This window comes from Strigops habroptila, chromosome 4, assembly GCF_004027225.2.
Source record: "Strigops habroptila isolate Jane chromosome 4, bStrHab1.2.pri, whole genome shotgun sequence".
Lineage (NCBI taxonomy): Eukaryota > Metazoa > Chordata > Aves > Psittaciformes > Psittacidae > Strigops > Strigops habroptila.
Window position 1 is genome coordinate 8,858,245 of NC_046358.1, and position 21,739 is coordinate 8,879,983.

General features: G+C 36.2%; 1 protein-coding gene across 6 annotated transcripts in view; it reads right to left on the reverse strand.

Moving 5' to 3' along the window:
- Positions 1 to 306: 306 nt before the first annotated feature.
- The window catches only part of UBR1 (ubiquitin protein ligase E3 component n-recognin 1), a 69,714-nt gene continuing 48,281 nt past the window's right edge, over positions 307 to 21,739 (reverse strand). For 3 of the 6 annotated variants that reach the window (XM_030481444.2, XM_030481443.2, XM_030481447.2), the window contains 17 exons: positions 20,952 to 21,045; positions 18,778 to 18,930; positions 18,224 to 18,321; positions 17,426 to 17,519; positions 16,818 to 16,966; positions 15,124 to 15,179; positions 14,695 to 14,791; positions 13,712 to 13,779; positions 12,641 to 12,797; positions 11,792 to 11,879; positions 9,994 to 10,127; positions 8,666 to 8,774; positions 6,898 to 6,954; positions 6,374 to 6,451; positions 5,572 to 5,742; positions 5,277 to 5,378; positions 2,135 to 4,786 (listed from right to left, as the gene is read on the reverse strand). In XM_030481444.2, coding sequence (XP_030337304.1) covers positions 4,645 to 4,786; positions 5,277 to 5,378; positions 5,572 to 5,742; positions 6,374 to 6,451; positions 6,898 to 6,954; positions 8,666 to 8,774; positions 9,994 to 10,127; positions 11,792 to 11,879; positions 12,641 to 12,797; positions 13,712 to 13,779; positions 14,695 to 14,791; positions 15,124 to 15,179; positions 16,818 to 16,966; positions 17,426 to 17,519; positions 18,224 to 18,321; positions 18,778 to 18,930; positions 20,952 to 21,045 — 1,847 coding nt within the window. In that variant the 3' untranslated portion in view covers positions 2,135 to 4,644. Of the gene's footprint in view, positions 4,787 to 5,276; positions 5,379 to 5,571; positions 5,743 to 6,373; positions 6,452 to 6,897; positions 6,955 to 8,665; positions 8,775 to 9,993; positions 10,128 to 10,816; positions 10,934 to 11,791; positions 11,880 to 12,640; positions 12,798 to 13,711; positions 13,780 to 14,694; positions 14,792 to 15,123; positions 15,180 to 16,817; positions 16,967 to 17,425; positions 17,520 to 18,223; positions 18,322 to 18,777; positions 18,931 to 20,951; positions 21,046 to 21,739 lie in introns of those variants that run through there. The other 3 variants (XM_030481448.1, XM_030481445.1, XR_003990812.1) reach the window with 3 other exon arrangements.

Below are 21,739 nucleotides of genomic sequence, written 5' to 3' on the forward strand. Positions count from 1 at the left end.
AGTGAAGAACCAGAAAGGTGTGCAGCTCAGGGAACACAGGTGAAGTCCTTCTTCACGAAGAGACCATCACTCAAATGGACAATCTTGTTCTGCTCCTGGATGTCAGTTAACCGAGGCAGACTGCCTGGAATACATAAGTCAAATTGCTCAATGAAGTTCTGTATAAGTCCAAATTGGCAAAATCAATATTCCTGGATCATGAGCAGTATCACGAGATTGAGATACACCAGGTTTGCCACTTGTAGTAAAGGTCAGCATGATTCACAAAGAAAAATGGGATGAAAGAAGATTGGAGGCTTTTTTATCATCTGGAGTGATTACTCCTCAGGCTGCTACGGTATGTTCACGGTAACCTTCAAATGGAAACCCTGGTACATTGGGATGACCTCTCTCCAGCTACTAGATGGTATGTCAATTCTTGTACTAATTGTACTAATTCTCATGCTAATAGAGGCTAATATTACATTTCAGGCACTACTAAGAGGAAGGAGACATAAGGTTCTGCAGTCTGCTGTAAAAGACTAACCACAGATCTTCACAAAGATAGCAAGGATTTGAAATGATCATGAAATCTACAGTCCCCACTACCTGCTCTGCCACGTTTTGTTGAGGCTCGTCCACTCAAGCACAGAGCCTAGAAGCCTCCTAAATTAACTCTGACAGCTTCTGAGTTGTTTGACACCCTGTACTGTAATTCAACAGCCCAAACCACACTCCTTTTTTTGACACTGATCTCATGAACAATAGTCACAGAAATAAAAATGAAGAATAAAAATGAATAAATACGAAACTTAGGTGCAGTTTTAATGTTTCATGTTTAACTTTACACCTGGTCTCCTCTTACTCACCATTACACAAAATAATATATATAATCCCTTTGAATTTCAGCTCCCTCTCCTTCACACACATTTCCTTTACATAACTTATTTTCCATGTAGGCTTTCAATGATACAGAATGTAAGTTTAGAGAAGTGTAGCTGGGATTAGAAATAGCTGGGTTTGAGAGACTTGTATAGGACTGGATTTTCATGATTATCCATTTGTTTTCTGTACCAATCCCCAAATTTAGCCCACCTGCAATACACAGACAAAAACAAATAAAAGACATTGTGCCACAGAAATGAAACAACTTTCAGTTTTGAAGAAAGTCTCTTTGAAGATGTTGTCAAGTAATACATTAAAAGAATCCAAGTAACAAACTGAGATATTGTGTTACAAATATGACTAGTTTACAATGGAGACAATTCAAGGATGTTGTTCTAGAAAATAAAGTGGATTTCAACCATAAAGCAAAGCATTTAGAGTTCTCTTCTATATAATTTTGTACATTTATACACTGCACCTTGAGATTTTTACTATGCAAAAAATGGTGCTGTGGATTCCTGCCCACTTACTCCCCTTTTATTTTCTCCCCAGTGAATGGTCTTCTTGTTCCAATGTTCTTAATGACATTTTTGCTAGCAGAGTTTAATCTATCTACCTTTACCTTTTGCCTTTTCAGGAGCTGGTTCTTAAAAAACATTTACTAGGAATAAGCATAGAGAGTAACACCATCAACAACCAAACTGTAAGCTCCAAGGTGCCCAAAGCTAGGACAAAGCAGCAAGGAAGTGACGACCGCCAGCAGCTTGGAACATTGACATTTGACATTTCTATGTCAAAGATTTCTTGGCTCTTTGCTCATCTCTGTAATAAAACTTAAAGTAAAGTATCACATAACACATTAGACCAGCACCATAAAATTTCCCTTCCTAGAGGTTAAGTATCTGACAGACAGGATAGCCAGTTCTCCTTTGAGAAGCTACAAACCCAGAATCACTCAACTAATCAGTGTAAGGACATCTGAATATTAAATTCTGTACTTAAGACTTCTTTTACAAATTGAGGTAGACACTGCAGGAATTCGCAGCTGTAAAATGCTAGGACACATTCCAAGGGGAATATTTCTTTAAATAAGAAAAAGCATGCCAGCATTACTAACTGGTTCACTGATGACACAGACTACAGGATAACTGATATTGTTTACCAACCATTTACTACCTCTGCTCCTTTTCCATACTGACAGATGCTGCTATAATGCTCTTGTAAAATGAACCTTGAAGTGTCAAAGCGCCTCCAAATAAAAATTGAATGGTCTATGAGAAGTTACTTTATTTCCTGTTTTTAAATATACATATACAAGATATTTTATTTCAAAAGCACGAGAACATTATACAAGTTTCAAATTTACATTTTTGCAATTAAAGATACCAATATGTGCATTATCAAATAACTTCTCCTGTCAGCTTGGATGGAACGGAAATCAGTGGCATAAGCATCTTGCGATCACTAAATACAGATTATACTCACAGTGAACAAAACTGCATAGTAATTTATGAAATGAAAGATGACCACACTAGTCAGTGAATGATACGGGAGCCCATTTGCTAAATTAGTATGTGCAAACATACAGAAAGATGCAACTTTCCTCTCCCTCTTCTTCAGCTACAGAGAGATTTCTAGAGCTTCAAAGATGAGCTCACCTGCTCAGCCCAGCTCCTGTCCTTCTATGCTACAGTTCAGACAGAAAACAAAATAAAGTGATTTCACTGCATATTCGATAACGGAATTGTTGTACCAGTGAAGTGCAAGGCAACTGAAAGTTGTTGATAAATGAATAGGTAAATATCAGAGGGAAACAGTAAGTGAGAACAGTTTCGGTATCAATGAGGCATACATTTGCTAGCCTTAATCCGATATTTTTGTTGGTAAGAAGTGTTCTGATGTCCTTGGAAATCACCACTGAACACAAGTTTTCATGATAACTGTTGTTCTAAATTCAGAATGCATTTCAAATATGTTTTAGAGAAGACTGACAGAATTAATGTTTGTCTTTAAAGAGTTTCATATTCAGGTTTAAAAACTGAAAGAATCAAAATAAGGAGAATGGTCTTAACTGCAAGAAACAGAATACCTGAAAAATATACCAAAGCCAACTATTTATATCACCAGGGGAGGATTATAGCAAAAGTTACAAAAAAGTCTTTGAAATCAGAGCAATATTTGAGTTCATTGGTATTCCATGTTTAGATGTTAATGGTGCTGTTCAGTGCACTCCTATGTATTCTAAGAACTTTAAAAAGCTAGAACAATGACATTTAAATCTAAATCACTATTTGTGATTCTACTATCTCTCATACAATCAGTAGAAAAACAAACAAAAAGAAATCATACACCACCACGCTCTCAAGACAGTAATGACATTAATTTGAAAACCTCCCCTTGGAAGTCTTATTAAAATGACACAAAAGAACCCAAATGGCAAAGGGTGGGGAAATTTAGAGTACTGACAACTTCAAACTTCCGTGCAGAAACGGGGTTTTCTGGGAAAGCATTTTTACCCATCACATTACAAGTTCTCTCACGTATATTATGGTTGAAATCCAGAAAACAGAACAACAAACATTTAGAACTGAAGCACAGTCACATATCCTTGAGAGAGTTCAATCACAATGTGCTATTCACTACTGAAGGGCAAAGAGACAGACTTAGCCACCTTCCCCCCGCCCCTCTTCTGCTCTAACTGGCACTGAACATGCCCCCCAAAACATACAGGTTCATTTATGTAGGAAGGGCTCCAAACAATAGTGACAGAGGATGAAGAGTGGAAAATTCCTCAAATATGGGCAAACGAACTAATTTCTGATTCTAAACTTGCTGCTTTTTGGGCCTTAATTTTAGCCCAGTGATAGTTTTGGAGGTCATCTACTTCGCTGAAGTCTCTGGCTCTTGTATAACTTGCAGAGCTACACTACAACTACCTAACAGTATTTTTATGTTGGGGTCTTGGGGAAAATCTCAGAAAACAAACTGTAAAAGAAGTAAAACTAAACACAACCTAGCCAAATGGTGTAGCCCTAGACCTCTTAAGATATGCAATGTTAAGAGAGAACAAATTCATTAGATAAAGTGCAGTTCTGGCAATGCAAAAAGCACAGACTTTATTTTTTGATGCAACAAGCAAGATGGTAATTCCCCCATGCACTTTCTATCCCATACTTCTCCTTTAAAGAGTTTATTAAAGAAAACTCTTATTAAATCCCAGGACATAACTGAATGAAGGCTTTTTCTGTACAACTGAATGTTTGTTGTACCTGTTGCTGCAGATTACTAAAGGCCTGGCACCATTTCCACTCCAATGTTATGCCACAGACCCTGACCTATTTAAAAGCTTCACTAAGCTTTGGAAAAGAACCTAGGGAGAAAGTAAAGGAGGCTTTTCCATAGCAACACCATTCGGGTATATTCTCAAGGCATGGAAGAGACAAAAATGTGGTATGTGCCCTGAAGCACAGCATTTGGGAAGCTTGTCCTTGTTGAAACACGTGAAACAATTACAAGTCCTCAAAAAAGTGGAAATATTTCTGAACCTGGATGTTCAGTAGTAATTGTATAATTTGGTGTTTCTTTTGGGGAAAAGAAAAAAATAAAGCAAAACATACGATGTGAGATTTTTGTTTCGGTGTGTCAGTAATACATCCAACCTAGAGAATCCATCGAGTCTGAACTACAGAATCCACTTGAGAGTGGATTATTTGCTGCCACCCTCCTTCCCTTTTCCAAAGCACTGCCCAAAGTAAGAGTTTTGACTAAAAATCAAGAGACTCAGAGCAGTTGCCAGTTGAATCCAAAGAAGATCTGATTTGTTTCTTGGCTCCTAGCAATCTCCTCTATGATGCAGTGTTGCTGCCATAGCAGATGGAGCTTCCGGTAACGCTCCCGACATAAATGCAGAGGATTGCCTCTTCTTCATGGAAGAAAAAAGGAGAATATCCAATAAGCGTACCAGAACAGCAACTGACAAACTGTTCCATTCACAGTATAGCATTAAGGCTCTTAACCATAGCTAGAATATATGAAATACTTGTATGAACACCCAATTCCAACAAGTCTACTGGGAATGAAAAAAATTTGACATGTGACCAGCAGTGACCTGCCATTTCCAAGATGACATTTCAGCAATGGCAGTTGCACATTTGTGATGAAAAGCATACAGAGTATTCTTGAGAAAAGTAAAGAAGTTTAATAGTACCAAAAAAGCGTATTTTTCCATCATGAATGAGTTATTTGTGACTGGAAGCTGCCATTAGGAATTTTAAGTTAAACAAGTTCACCAGGTTAAAGATACATATTACAGTGCTGTAAATGGTAGGAGGAACAATATGTTGTCTAATGGGTGTAAGAAAGAAAGGGATACCAAAATGGAAATGTAGAAAGAAAGTCAAATATTTACTTACTTCAGTCCTGGATCTGTTTCTCCATATTCATCCAAGTAGGGAGCAGGATATAAGCAGCCCCTTGTTTTACCTTCAATGAGGACAACTTTGCATTCCCTGATTCTTAAGGAAAAAATAGCTACATTAAAAATACAAGACAACTCCCAGCAGGTTTTTAACTTTTTGGTGAGCTTATTTTAGGTCAAAGCAATGTTTCTTCATCTTGGACAAAGAGAATCAAGTGCTTTGACAATGTTGTGTATTTTTACTTTCAAGTATTTCCATCTAACACATTAAATCCTGGCTAGCTACTTACTTGAGAAACATACAGACTCCAGCTCCACACTGCAGAGCATGAGAAGTACAGGCTCCCAGCTCCTCCCCATTCACCAGTTCCTGACAGCAAGTATTCTGGGAACATAACATAGCCCCACAGAATAAACACAATACTGGATGTTTTTGTTCATCATCAGAAGACCGCGGGCATCTAGAAGAAGCATAACCAGAACGTTACTGCAGGAATTAAAACTTTAAAATAAATGTTAACTACAGGTAATGTTCCTTAAGAAACAACAAAAACCTCCAAAAAAACCCCTAAGACATACTATGTCATAATCATGTTTCATGTATCTGCCTCATTTGGCTATGTTTTTACATTGCTTGAAATACGTTATCTGCAGGATACCTGCTTTGAGCAGTTGGTTGGATTAGATGATTTGCTCAAGTCCCTTCTAACCTGAATTATCCTATGATTCACTCTTCCTGGCATAAAACTGTGCCAACCTTCTGGGCCTGTTGTGTCCAGTGCAAAAAATAATTTTCAGGCTGATGGCCAAACCAAATGCCCATTGCACTGCTGAAAAATGACCAGCAGATTAAGCTATAATGGTTTCATATGTTATCCTATCCAACACAAGTGACTTCATTCAGTAAGCTGTTGTGTTTCAGATTTAGAATTGGAATGTGCTAGTATTGACCAGTGTAACTGTAACAGTGCCTTCACTTCTGTAAAATGATTCCTGTACATAGTTTTAACACCAGTTACATTAACTGCAAGAACATAAGTGACTAAAAGTGGCAAAATACCTATGAAAACAACTATATATCTCACATCTTACCTAAACTGAGAGGCTTGGTTCAGAAGGCAGCTATAGTCTTCAGGAAGCTCTATTAAGCTATTTCTTTTCCTAGGATACCTGGGTGAGAAAGAACTATTATGAGAATAATAAAGATTGAAGCAAAAAACAGAACAGAGAGCTATACATTTCTGCTTAGCTTTCAGTCCTTCCTACACACTTGTGCAATTCTAGAGCAGTTCTTCAGTCCTAGAAGCTCAAGTGAGAGGTTCCACATGGGAGCTTCAGCAGTTCTATATTCCAGCAAACACGATGAAATTAAATTTCATCAATAAGTAACCTCCATGTATAAAGACATTTCATATTTCAGTTAGCTTTTGTTTTATCCTAGAGTAAGCTAGATAAATTGTCTAACCGTGTTATACATTCTCTATGAAGAGCCACTGAATGAGGAATAACACACAACCATTTAAAGAGTTCCTTTAACGAGAAACAATAAGCACTTCATTCTTTCAACAGTTTTAAGTTAACAACAGCAGAAAAAACAACAACAAAACCAATCTTACCTTATTGCAATACTTTTCCCCTTCAAAGAACTTAACACCACTGGGTCAGTACACCACCTATTTCAAACAAGCATTTGCAGATTACAATGTTTGACAATAAGGTACATTTAGGATCACTAAACTAGTAAGCAATAAGCAAACACAGAGCACAGATAAAACACTGATAGTTCTAGCTAAAACTTCACAAGGAGAAACAGCTATTCTTTACAGTTTTGCTTCAGGAAAAGAATTTAAGTTTGTATACAGGAGAAAAACATATGTGGAAACAATGCCTAAAATTATCTATATGGACATGAAAACCCAGAGTTAAAAAATGCAGTCAGTCTTCAACTCATTCACATTCTCAAAGTGGGATACAATACACAACTCCTTTTGGAACGGATCAGCTGAAAGCCACAGTGTAAGAAAATATTATACACTATACTAGGAAAATACTTATTGTGTTTATTTAATTACCATCACCCAATAGTTACTTTACAATGCTTTATTGCATGTTCTATGCTTGCTTAGAATGGCCAAATGTGTCTACGAAAGCAATGGTAGTTATTGGCAAGTTGCTAAACAGAGGAATTGGTATGTCTTAAGATATCTTCTACGTTATTTCCACAAAGATGAAGAGAAGGGAGAGAACTGCAGCAGATGGTCAATCTAGCATGCTTCATTTAACACATTTCTCAACCACCATCAAATTTAGTCTTCTGAAATAAGACTCTTTCAAAAAAACATATGGGAACTTGCATGATGATTTGACAACTGTTACTATTAAATATGTAGCCTCCCACTTGAAACCCCTATCTTTGACTGGGAGCACTACAATTTGTTAGCCCTACCTCTAGTGACTGTTTTCTAATGCTCACAAGCACCTATCCTCTGTGTTCTCTCATAACCACTGTTATGTCTTTGAGCAAACATGTAGGAACATAAAAGAAAAACTATAATAATTTGTGAAAATGCTACTAATTTACAAGTAATTAAGTATACTACAAATGCAATTAATTACAGAAAAACTGCATGTAGGGAATTTTTTAAGTAAGTCATCCAGACTTAAAAAATGACTCAAACTGAGAGTCAGGTAAGTTAGACAACAGGTCAACATGTCAAACAACAGGTCAAAATGTCCCTGAATTGAAAGAATCTAGACAACAAACAGAGGTTAATAAAAACCCAGAAAAAGCTAGTGTGAGCCAGAGAATTCTGCCAAGAACCAGCAATAATAATTAATGCAACCAAGAGCTCAGTCACATTAAATACATAGAGACATGCTCCAACATAATATAGCTGAATTATTCTCAGTTAGTGCGTGTGGGGTGGTGTCTCTTTATTCTTGCTTGTGATTTTAAATAATTAATTTGATCAATTATTTCTTTACTGCTAGATTGCAATGTCCATAATACTCAAATTGTACCTTTTAACCATTGAGCTTTGACATTCATCAGCCTATTTTGGAAATCTGGAGAAGAAATAGTACAAAGCCTCACCCTGCCAGCTATATAGTTTTCCATGTTCTTATTTTATACCTCATGCAATCAGCATTTTTTTCTGTAGACTGACTAAAAATAGGCCAATGAAGTAAGTGTTATACCATGCAGGCAAAGGTTTATGGTAACTTTGGTTTTGAAGTGCTTTAAGATATTCACTATACCTGAGAACATCAAATAGATGTTTAGAAATCTACTACGAATTTGAGCTCAATCATTTATAAACAAAATTTGATTCAGAATTCCCATAGGGCCATCACAAACGTGGCCTGCCCAGTCGCAGTTAGTACCTTTGAAGCAGTGGATTTACTGTGTCCCAGTATTCCTGGAAGAGCAGGAACAAGTTGGTAGGTAGAGAGAGATAACTACAAAGTGCCTTGAATTGCCCTTCTTCAGAAACTGCAAAAGAAAAAGAAAACATGAGCAACTGTTAAAGTGTTTCACCACTGCTGAATAATTCACTCAAAACTAGAAATCTCCAAGTCCCTTTTCCACTAAATAAGACGTATCTTACAGCTTCAGCATAGCTCCTAGCTTGGATGTAATTCCCCTGACTTACTGAGAGGTATAATAATTTGTATTAGCTGACAATATGCTTTAGGCTTAACTTAAACTTCAAAATTACATGGTAATGTATGTCAAGTCATGCACAAGTCACTGTAATAACAGAATTCCTTGCTAAAATTATTTCATAATATGTAATGCATGTTAGTGCAATAGATTTCTGTACTAACCACAGTGTAGCTTTTCACTATCTTTTTTGCCCGCAATGATATTAAATTTTGCTATGATCTATCAGTGCAAACACTCTACATAAAGTTGGGGTAATTTAATAGCTTGCTGGGTGGTCATTTGTTGGCTCGGCTACAGAAAATGGCATTGCAGACTCACCAGGAAGACTCCTCCCTATAGAATCAAAGTTGCAGACTAATGGTAAGGACAATAGCATATCTCAACAAGCAGAGATTTTGATTCTTAGGTCCTAATAAAATTTAAACTTAGTTCACAGTTTATATAAATCAATTTAATATGCTATATTTTGTCTCAGTTGTTCATGGCAATTTTGGTTCTCCTTTCCAAATAGTCAATGATTCTGTTTCATAAATATTTTGACAAAAGACAAAATATTCGGGTTTGGGTTTAGTATCTGTAATGTGTTATGACCCTTCAAGGTAGAGGATTAAGTTTTATAATGTGTTTTATGTCTACTTGGCTGTGTTTTGCTGAATCCCTATGTCTTTAAGATTTACTAACATTAGCAATTGCACAGAAAGGTTTGCTGTTGTTGCTTTTCAAAATATACTCCAGGCTGTTTCTCAGGTGATGTAATCTAAGCCCCTAGAATTATCCTCAAATCACAGAATCTTTGTATCCACAAATACTTACTATCAATAGATCATTGATAATTCACATATTTGCACATAACTTTTCCATGCAAAGAAAACCAAGACAACTCAGCCTCTCACGCCTGCCCCTTCATATAAATTAGTATTTCCTTTTCTTTCCAACTCTTAACTTTAATGCATCAACAGTTAATGTGAACATTTTAAAAAACCATTCTTCCAAGAAAACAGCAAACAAAGCCGATATACAGATATAGTTGCTTTCTCGTATTTACCTTGTAGTAGTTCCTCTGGTGGAGAAACTCCCAGCAAATAATGAAAAAATAAAGCAGCAGAACGAAGGTAAGGCATGATGCCTTTTTTAACACAATCCCACACAAACCAGCCTGGAATATCCTGACCGAAGCAACTGCAATACACAAACGAGAAAGAGCTGCAGTAGTTCATAGTGCAAATCCTTCTAGCACTTTCACATTTGGGTTAGCATTGCTAGAACGGCAGCTGTGTAGAAGCAACACTCATGTACCCCAAATTCTGTGAAACGCAGCCTCCAGCACCTAACTTCCAACTTCCCCTTTGCCTAAGGAGTGAGATATGTAGAACACTTACATTAAGCCTTCAAATTATCTTAACTTACATTTTTCAGAATTATAAAAAAATAAATAGCCGATACACAGCCGTTATCCCCAGGTAACTCAAGATGGCCTAATTTAAACTGGGCAACACAGTACCACACAGAGCAATTGATTCGTACAATGGTCATTTTTATTACAGAAAGTCAGTAGTTTTTTTGAAAGAGTGCAAGTTTTTCATTCAGTGTTTTGAATGCCACTCAAAAATGAGACAAACAAACATGCAAACATACATAAATGTTCTTCAGGAATTAAAAGATTAATACTTTATACTTCATTATGGAAGTCACAGTAGTAACACTCAGATCATTTAAAATAAAGCTATACTAATCCCCTTTTTGACAAAAAATACTGCAGTGATACTCATCTCAGTAATTATTCTTGTAGTTTGTGCGATATGAGCATTTAGTCTAAATTTCATAGTAAATTTAACTTAGTGTATCCCTGTTTTCTAAAAATTTTACACTTAATGAAATTCACATTTATGTGAACAGGATATTCACACACATGTTGACCAGGACCTGCTCAGCAACAACCTGTAAAGCTAGATTATAACATCACAGACCACTTCAAACTTACTATGCAAATTGTGCTGTTTAAGCACAGATAGGTCAGAGTTAGAAGATGACAATGCATGCACAGAAATTAAAACACTAAAAAGTTCAGAGCTGGGTTGCCTAAACTTTGGTATTCAATTCTGTAGACACCTCAATACAGTGACCTGATTTTTCAAGACGCACAGCACCTATGATTCTAAGCTTATGTCCCAGAAAAGTCAGTCCTATTTTCTAAATACCAAATTTTAAATATTTAGAAATTTAGACTTAAAACTTTTAGACAAGTGGGTAGCATGGTCAACCCTTGAGAAACATCTTTGCAACTAGCCTTGGTGATGATAAATCAAAGCAGAATTTCTAGAGGGTGAATCTATATTTTCTAGTTTATTACACATATAGATAGTGAAGTACTATAGAGTGTGTGGCTACACCTATTAAAAAACAAAAGTCTGAAAAGATGGGCATTAATGCTCAAACAAATAAGCCACTGTTTCTGCCCCTTTTATCGTAGAATTATTTCCTTTTTTCTGGCTTCTATCCCTGATTGAGAGATCTTTAAAAAACCCCAAACAATGAAGGCAAAGAAAAATAACTACTAATGTTAGTTGTGTTTCTCTCCAGAATGGATGCAGGTATTTTTTCATCCTTAGACTAAGAATTTACTCTGTTGTCCACATAATATAGCTATTTTAACTAAAAGCTTTCCTTTCACCAGTTTCCTTTTTCTCAGTGTTCAGGGTTATGAGAAGAAAGCACAAGGCATTGTGCTAACTCCCTGTATGAAATTAACACTTTGTTTCCTGTTTTGTGTGTTGTTCAGGTCTATCCCTATGGATTGCCACCTTTCTAAGAAAACACAATGCTATAATGCAACTGCCACTTACCCACTGGTGTACTGGCAAGCCTCTCTACAGAAAGACTCTGCAGATCGTGCCTCCTCACTGTTGTCCGATGATTGAACAGTAGGGGATTCTGCACACAGAAACATTTATTTCACTGTAAATACACTTCATTTGTGATACATTCATCTTTTTGTTTTTAATTGTATTACAGAAGTATTTCCACTTTATTTTGCTTAATTCTTTCCTATTTTCTCGTGTTAACCTGACAAATGGTCTCCTAAAACTGCATGCTATAAAGAATCATCATGAATACCACCTCATTGCTCATCCCCACATAAAAGTGCCCTTAAACTTTTGGAATTACCGTCCTACATAACTTCTTTTTTTAATTCCCATCACGGTGAAGAAAAACAAAAGTAATATCTAGGAAGCCTGTATGTTACTGACAGCTTTTAACAGTAGTATGAAATACAGAGAAAAGTGAAATTCTGTCAGTTTATAGGATTCTGTATTTCAGCTCTGGGTATTTATTAGTTGAAGGGTAAACAAAAGTTAATTTCTCAAATCCATACTAACTGTCACTGCACAGCCCAGAACGCTCTGCTGGGCAGAGCTTTGCTTCTCCTACAGGAAGTGAAAAGGGGAAGTTACAACTCTGGAATGACTGACTTGAGCAAGTACTGATACACCAATAACTACTCCGTTTTCTTAGGTTAAGCACACAAGAGGTGATACAATAAAATGCTCTGAAAATGAAAATAGTGCTATTTATTTTTTCCTAGAACTGTCCTTTATTATGAGGAAGTTTATACCTGGAAGACACTAACTGAGTCCATCCATTATTTTTAAGAAATTCTATTAAAATGCCAGAATAATCTGACCCAAACACACCTCTACCTGTTGCTGAAGAGACGACGATTTGTGTTATATGTGCCAGTGTTGTCAGATGGAAGAGGTAGAGGTGGTTATAGGCTGAACTAATTGATGAAGGTTGCAAGTCTACAGCATCCTCCCAGTATAAAGATGGAAAGGATAACACAACTCCCACCTACAGTGAAAGGGAAGGTGCAAATATTAAAGTAACTGAAATTTGTTAATAGCTACATAGGTAATAGAAATTATAGTATCACTATACATATATATTTCATTTCTGTAGTCAATTTAAATATGTTAATTTATCTTGCTTGTTTTAATTCATAAAGTATAGCAAAAACACATTGAAAAATATTATCTGTGCTCTTCTAGCATGTAGGAGACTCAGATATAGTTCCATTGTAACTGCCAGTTGAGAGATACACCAAGGAAGCTTGTCCAATTTGTAGAAAGCTTAATTTGTGGGGTTTTTTTGACAGAAGACAAAGCACATGGGAAAAAATGAGCAGCAAGACCAAGCGTTAGTTATAAAGGCAACTCAGGCAAAACAGGCTTTATTTTGGAGGGCTTGGGTTTGGGGTTATTTTGTTTGTTGGCTTTTTTGTTATGAAGGTTTGGGGTTTGTTGGCTTTTTTTTAACAGTAGAAGAAACTGTAATACAGATTTGTATTAGGAACAGAAAGAAGAGGCTAAGAAAAGTACAGAAGGTAATGAGAGTGAATGTGAAGGAATCAGAAGGTATGAGAGGCCTATTGAGACAAAGGGAAAGTGCAGGAAACAAGCATTTCCTGAGTGTGTGCATTTCTCAAGGGTTTTTTGAACTTTGATAGCAATAAAAAGATGACTGAGATTGCAAGCATGAAATTTAATTTAATTAACACTTCATTAAGAGTGAGTCAGCAAAGACTTGAAAACTAGAACAGCAGAACTAAAAATAAACACTCGTATATAGCAGCCATATGTAATCATTTGTGTGAAGTTTTGACTCATGCAAGTGAATAGTCAATGTCAGGCTACTAGAGGATAAAGGACATGAAAATCCATGCTTAAAAAAAGTATTAATATGAAGAATAAAATGAAGCTGCTTACCAAAACGTGGAACATATCTACTTCTAAGAGGGATGGAGTGTCCTCTGCTTTAAAGTTTGGTAGAAGAACTACAAAATAAAGATAGCAATTATGCATTTGACATGTATTTTCCTCTTTTGGATTAAACTGCAGTATCAAAATCTGATTTTAGAGCCTCTATAATTTCCGTGTTTTCATCTAAAAATGTCTAAGTCCCTGAACTAAGGAAGTATCTAACTGCTTCCCGCTTCTTTAATTGATTGTTCATCTGTTTGGCTATTTCCACATGCCCGATCAGCTGACAATTTTAATGACTATATTTTTAAAATTCTGAGATAAAAATCTTTATTTCTCCAGCTCTGATAAAGCACACACAGCATTAAGGGTGAAGTCCACAAAGGTACCTAGGCACTGCAACACTACATGCCTCACAGCCTAGCCCGATACAAAAGCCTGTACCACAACTAAGAATCCTATCAAATAGAAGGGAAGTCAAAGAGTGGGATTCACAAAGGCCACCACGCTAACCTAATCAGTAAGAAAATTATTTCTAACTAGCTCGTCCCAAGGCAAAAATATCTTAAACTAGGCTGCAAGCAACCTTTTGAAAGTAGTAAAAAGATGAAGTCTTAAAATTAGGAGAGAGGAATACCTATTTTGTGGCTTCATCTACCTGTTTAGCACAGAATGAGTAATTTTGAACATTGCCAGAAATAGATTGTTAGCCACCTGTAAATATTCTAGATCCGAGTATCACCAGGCCTGGGTAATCCTCTGGGATAGAGGATTTTGGGGGGACTTCAGTGATACAGAACTGGGTCAACAGAACTAGTGATGACTTAAGTTCAAGCAATACTCCATGATTTCAGGCAACATGACAGAAATTGAAGTTAGCACTGTTGTCAGTAGTCTAACCTTTGCTTCTATGCTGTAATAATGTGTGTGTCATTTTGCAATAAAAACTTCTGCAATACAAAATGTAACAAAGAAAAGCAATACAATACCTCCTAGAAGACGAACCAGATGTTTCTGAATCAGGACCTGTGGCGATGTTGTTCTCTGAGCAGCTGCAAACTGCACTAATGCTTTAAGGCCACTGTGCTAGAGCGCAAGAGACAATGGTTGGACAGGAAAAAAGGAAAGATATAATAGTGAAATAAAGCTGTAAAAACATATCTACTTCTACAACCAGAAAACATATCGATAAGTGAATTTAATATTGATAACTGAACTTAATATGAACTTCCATGTATAAGGAGACATATTATTCTTCCAAAACGCTCTATGTTATCAATCTAAACATTTTGAGGGCTATCCCCCAACAGAGAATGGTCTTGATGTTAACTGTTAAGATGTTTTTTTAATGTATGTATGTATTTTATATATATAAGCTTTTTTGTTCATAATGTATTGCATATCTTACTTGCCCATACCTGTCTATTTTGTAGAGATCCAAATAAAGGCTTGCCCTCTGTTTCCAAGAGGTTTTCTTAAAATTAAACACAGAAAAAATTAAGTTGCTTTGTTCTACAGGAACTAACATAGCTTTTTTGTTAGAATCCACTTAGTCCAAGATTAATTCCTTCTTACTATATGTGCTTCTTGGAAAAGATGAACTTTATTCTCAGAAGAGATTATCTTTAAAAAAAAAATTTATCTTAAATGGTAATGATAGCTTGAACCTCCTCTAGAGACTCCACTAATACAGGCAGCTCCTTGTCTAAGAAGCATTGCTGCAGGCCCATACTAATGCATGCTATGACTAGATTCACAACCAGCATACTTGAAGTTATTTAGGCAGTTTTGCTTTATAATTTTATGGAAGCCTGCTCTATTTGTAAACAAAAATGAATCCAAGGAAGTGGTGTGGCCTTGGATAGGTCAGACTGTCATAGTGGTCCATCTGGTTTTATAATCTTGGCCTGGTGAGGCATCTGAATTTTCTATTTCTGACATATGCCTTTGAGATCACATCTGTGATAACAGTCTGCATTTATACATTTGCTGGCAAACACTTCCCTGACAGCCACCAAGGTCTTTCTTTAGATAGCAAGAGAAAACAATCTGCACAGCAAAAAGTGCATTAATGCTAATAGAGCTGCATGGCTTCCAGTCCTCTCCCAACCCATTTGAAAACTGATAAAATCCAACACTAAATAAATGCAATCAGCTTTCATGACTATTCCTGCCTTATCAGAATACTCCCAATCCTCCTAAAGACCTTTTGAACTTTTGAGATTCTTGTTGGGTCAAGTCCACTATCGATTTAAGGCAGACCATGCTTACACCTCAAGAACTTCATCAAGAAAAACAGTATACTTGGCAAATCATATTTATGGAGCTGTACAATTACATTCTCAATTCCTTCAGCACACATTTCAGACTATCTATCCCTTATGTCTCTCCCTGCCTGGAAGCCACCACAGATTTATCAACAGCTTCACGTTTATTACACAAACTTTTTTGTGTATATAGTACAGAAAGTAAATAAAACTGGCTGCTAAACAGGTACATTATCCCCAAAAATGCAATCATTTTTATAGCAATTATTTTGCCTTCAAAAAGAGATTCATGGCAGAGAATGTTTGGGATGGTTGGTTTGGTTGGGGTTTTTTCTACCAGGTAACTGCTCAGCAATTTCAGGATGCAAAAGATCATATTTCTCCTACAAATACCATGAGAATTCTTTGAGAATAAAGACAAAAAGAAATAATGATAGAGGGAGTATTATTTCATAGTTTTTAGATATTTAGCTGCGTAGGAGATGCCTGCAGCTCAATGGACTTCGGCAGCATGAAGATATTCACTGAACATGCTTAATGTTACAATTAGTAACATGGAGCACGGCCACTCTCTGCTCTCTCAGATCAAACTCAATGCTTGCATTCTATACCTTATCTTACAAACTACCATCTAACAAAAACATTTTATTATTTATATTGAATTATAGATTGTCATTCTATTATTATATATGTAATTACATATAATATACATTGCTATACTATTACATATTGCTCTTATTTATGTAGAACTATTATTTATACAATTAGATTGCATAAAATTATACAACCAAACAGTTGTAAGATTTTCAAGTCATGAGAAGGAATAGACCCAAATTATGCTTTACCTATACACTGGATGGTAAAAGCACATGTGCTCCATGTCATCATAGGAATCCGGTAATCAGCTTCATTTGGAGCAACTTTTAGACCAACTCTATAAATGGTGGTGGCAAAGAGAATAAGCATCTCCTTGATACTGCTTGAGTATTTCACTCTGCAAAAGCAAGCCAAGACAATTTCAGTCTGCATTGTTAACAGTATTTATTACTTACTGGTCAATTGCTACATAGCCCTATTCCTTTGAGTTATCTATATTTCATTAATGTATCCAAAACCAAGTGAAATCTATCCCTTGAACAGACATATAGGAGGAAAATTAAGGCAGACAGACATTAAGTAATTTGCCTAGAGGTGCAGGAAGTAACCCAAAATCACTGTATTCATGGATTAGCTTTGTACCAAGAACATAAGAACTACCAGACTGGATTTGACCAAGAGGTCCACCTAGCTTGTATAGATCTGATATTCAGGGAATGCTGAAGGAAAAGTACAATTAAGCCCATATTCAAATGGAACAAATTATATGCTTTTCCTTCAATACAAATCCTGAAGTATACCTAGGTTATTTTAAGGAGATTAACATAATGCAGAGAGTACTTCCAGTAACACTTACGAGGACTGAACTCCAAAACTAAGGATGGAATGGAATTCCAAAGCAGAGTTTCCCATTCCCTTGTTGGTGAAAGCTGGAAGATTTTCTTTCTCTCCTTTCAGAAAAACAAAAAATTAGATCAACATTAAAATATAAAGAAGCTGGGTTTACAGTTTTACAGTTGTTTTTACAGCAGTCTAAGAGAAGAGGCTTCTTTTTATTTTAAAATTGTTTGAAAAGAACTTTAAACAGACCTCACCAGCCACACTGTCCTCTAACCCTCCTTCTTAATTAATATTTTCTTATATATTCATACATAGTCCAGAAACATGAGGATTAAAAGTAGTGCTTTGCTAGTGAGGAAAAAGAACTATCCTGCATTTTAAGTGTGCAGGGAATATGTTGATTCTCTGTATCTTCTGTTTTCTAAATACTCATACATGCTTTTTTGGGGGCCTTTTTAATTTAATTTGGTTTTTTTTACTTCATGACAGTCAATACAAAAGTTCAATTAACTCTGAGTGTTAGTAGGTGGCTACCCTCTCCAAGTACACATTACTTTCTTCTACAGGGAAGATGGAAAGAATTTAACAGAAACCAGAAACCAGAAAACTGGTGAGGGCACAGTTTTCCTTGATTTCACTCAAGACATCAAGACATCATCTCAAAAAGGACAGTGACTTATCCCCAGCTTTATTTGATACTATCTTGATTGATAATAAAATGTATTTTTATTTAAGTTTTCTTTCGGTATTAGTTAAAACACATACTGGCATATTGGATAGCCCACAGAATAGCTTCAAAATTAAGATAACAAACCTTCAGCATTTTTCACACTGTAGCCTGATATCCTGACTATGATAATCTCCAGCCACCTAGCCAGTGACAGAATTTGAGCTACTGCCTCTGCATCCTCACTGAAAACAGAAATAGAAAGCAGGTTTTTACTTTAACACTCAAAGAATCACCTTATCTTTAAAGACAGAGGACATATTTAGATCAATACATATTAACTCAGTATTTGCACAGTTTTGTTGGCTTTGTAAATTTTGAGCTAGTAGTACAAAATGAAGTGTTAGGCTAAATACTAGCTCTAAGCACCTTCTCATTTGATATCAGCTCCAAGGAACAGCCAATCCAAAAATACTTTCAAAAATCTGCCAAAACCAGTATATTTGGCTGAACAGTCAAGAAAACAGTCGGTCAAGAAAACAGTCGGTCAAGAAAACAGTCGGTCAAGAAAACAGTCAGCCTTCTATATAGATTAGGAAGGTCAGCTGAAGTTTTCCTTCCAAAAATATGAAAAACCAGCCAGCCCCAAAGTAATTTTTACCTTTCTTTTTAATTAAAGGCTACACAATCTGCTAATTCACCTGTTTATTTTTTGAGCCTGCAATGGAACGATAGGAATCACAGTATTGCACAGAGATTTGCAAAGTGGACAGAGATACTCTCCATTCTCCAAGTCAAATATCTGTTCAACATGCAGACGTTGTCGGAAGTTCAGCTGCATGGCTTCAAAGTACCTACAATGTTGAAAAGGAAATTACTAGAAAGTGGAATGGCTCAAATGTGACATGAGACCAAATGTTCAAGTAATTAAGTGTTATTGTCTAGCAAATACCTATCCAACCCAACAAGGAAGTCTTTTCCTTTGATTTGCAACTCTTTCACATGCTTGGATGTGAAAATAAAATAAAACCTTTGAGCACATAAACTCATGCAGAAATGCATGGTATAACACTCATGCAAAATGACAGCAATTTCTTGCTTTTAGGATCCCTTTAAATTTCATTACTTTTTACAGATAAGTAGTCCTTATATTTTCTACTTTACCCTCACATCATCTTCAACACAATGGAGCATTGTATCTAGTAGCTCTCAAAAGCAACTCATTACAATAAGTTTGAAATGGGGATTGTACATACTTTCATTTTAGGAAAAACTACTAGTAACATTTCACAAACGAATAACCAGCTAATTACTGAGCCTCATAACTAGACAATGAAACTGTAGCCTTTTTTTAACAGGAAGAGAGGGTAATTTAAATTACAGTAACACGAGCTATTTTAAACTCAAAAAGGAAACTAAGAAATAACTATGAAGTTGTTACAGGTTTCATTATCATTTTGGCCCCTCAGTGGATGCAGTAAGCCCTCAGATTTCATTAATGTCTCAGTGGTATTATTGGGAACAAAAAGATCCAACATTCAAATCTTCTTGCCTGGATGCAAGCAACTAAATTCTGTACTAACGTTCAGACTGGGTGTGTAGGACCTTAAAGACAGATATGAAATTATCTAACTTCTGCTCTGAGATAATAATTTGTTTGGTTTGGGGTTTTTTTGGTTGGCTTTTTGTTTGGTTGGTTTTCGGGTTTTTGGGGGTTTTTTTTTGCTTTTTGGTTTGTTTATTATTTTTTTTTTTCTTTAAATCATACATCTCAAGGGAAAAATTACAATCCCATTTATGTAAGAACAGAAAGTGTGCATGTGGGGGCATCTGCAGAAGTTCTAACGATTACAGAATATTTAGGAAAGTATTTTGTTACTATCAACAAAACCATAAATTTATTTTTCCCACATTCAAACAACTGTATTTGCAACTTCCTCATACATGGCAACTACAAAGATATTCCATCCATTTGAACTCATACTGTTTTAGAGAGTATTTTGCAGTATTTTTAGGCTGCGCAGATACTCCAGAAAGGTGTGGCAGGCATCGTTTGGAGGAATATTAGTAAGTTAGAATGTCTGTTATGTAATAAATAAAAGACTATACTCAAACCTTCTGTGCCATCCCGTATGAGAAGAGCCTGTTGTCCATTTTAATCCCATTTACCCATACAGCAAGTCATCTTTTCTTAAAAAGAGCAAGGGAACTGAGCTCCAATGTTGCACTACTTAGATCTACGCAGATGTAGATGGATCTGCCAAGAGCAGATGTATTATACTCGAGGAACATACTTCTGTATCATTGTAAGTGTGTGCACCTATTTGTTGTGTACTGATGTTTCATTTTAAAGAACATACATACACACACACATAGAAAAGTAAATGCTAAGCACTACAAGTTTAGTCAGACTTTTTTAAAGTAAAACAGCACATGTACAAACAACCTCAAGAGACTGGGTATGTCATACAACAATATTAAGTAGCTCACAATCACATGACCCAACTTTCTTCATCTGTTGTTAATCATAGAATGGTTTGGGTTGGAAGGGACCTTAAAGCTCATCCAGTTCCAACACCCCTGCCATGGGCAGGGACACCTTCAACTAGACCAGGTTGCTCAGAGCCCTGTCCAACCTGGCCTTGAACACTGCCAGGGATGGGCCAGCCACAGCTTCTCTGGGCAACCTGTTCCAGTGCCTCACCACCCTCACAGTAAAGAATTTCTTCCTAATATCTAACCTGAATTTACCCTTTTTCAGTTTAAAGCCATTCCCCCTGTGTTTTCAGTGTGCACTTACATGTTTTGGAAGACAGATTAAACAGAAAACCCCAAAACACCACCACATTAAAAAGCTGCTAAAACCCATCCTTACTTTTGCCAGCAGGCTGCATGCATCACATGACCACAGCTTCCTGTGTGGGTCCCACAAGGTAAGTCAGGGTGCATGAAGAGAGGATCTAACGTATCTGGAAACACAGCAGAAAGAAATTACTGAAAGCACAATAACGTAACTTCCCATCAGTATGAACCGAAACAAACAACAGTATGCATAGAAAACAAACCTTCAGATTTTATTTTCTCAGTTTGCACAGTCACATTACATTTGGCTGGCTTTTCCACACCAATACTTCAGCAAAGTAACCACAAGACAGAGCCCACTTAAACTACTGAAGGCTTTCCACTAATGAGGAAGAAAAAGATGACAAAATCCAAAAGTAATAGTAAATTGGTTAAAAGAGAAAAGTAAAGAAAATGATTCTTCAGTACTGCAGTAGCTCTGTGGTTGGATTTGCTATCACTGAAGTTTTTAATGTATTTGTTATTGTATATTTAACTGAAAGAAAATGAAACTACTAAGGAAATGAAACTACTAAGGAAAAGGAAAATTAGTCTTTCTTCCAACTAGTTCCATATATTTTCAAGCCACTTACATGAACAGCACTGCCAAATAAAAAACTCAAGTCTATCTTTTACTATTCTTGTATAATTTTTAACAGCAAAAATGTTATGAGAATGTAATGGTGTGCCTAGAAACGTAGCACCCAAATTGCACTGAACATAGAATTCTATTTCACAGTAGCTGAAGCAACTTTAAGTCAAATGGAGACTGAAAGAAGAAGAAAGTGAACCTTGGTATAACACTAATTTGCCACTATCTGC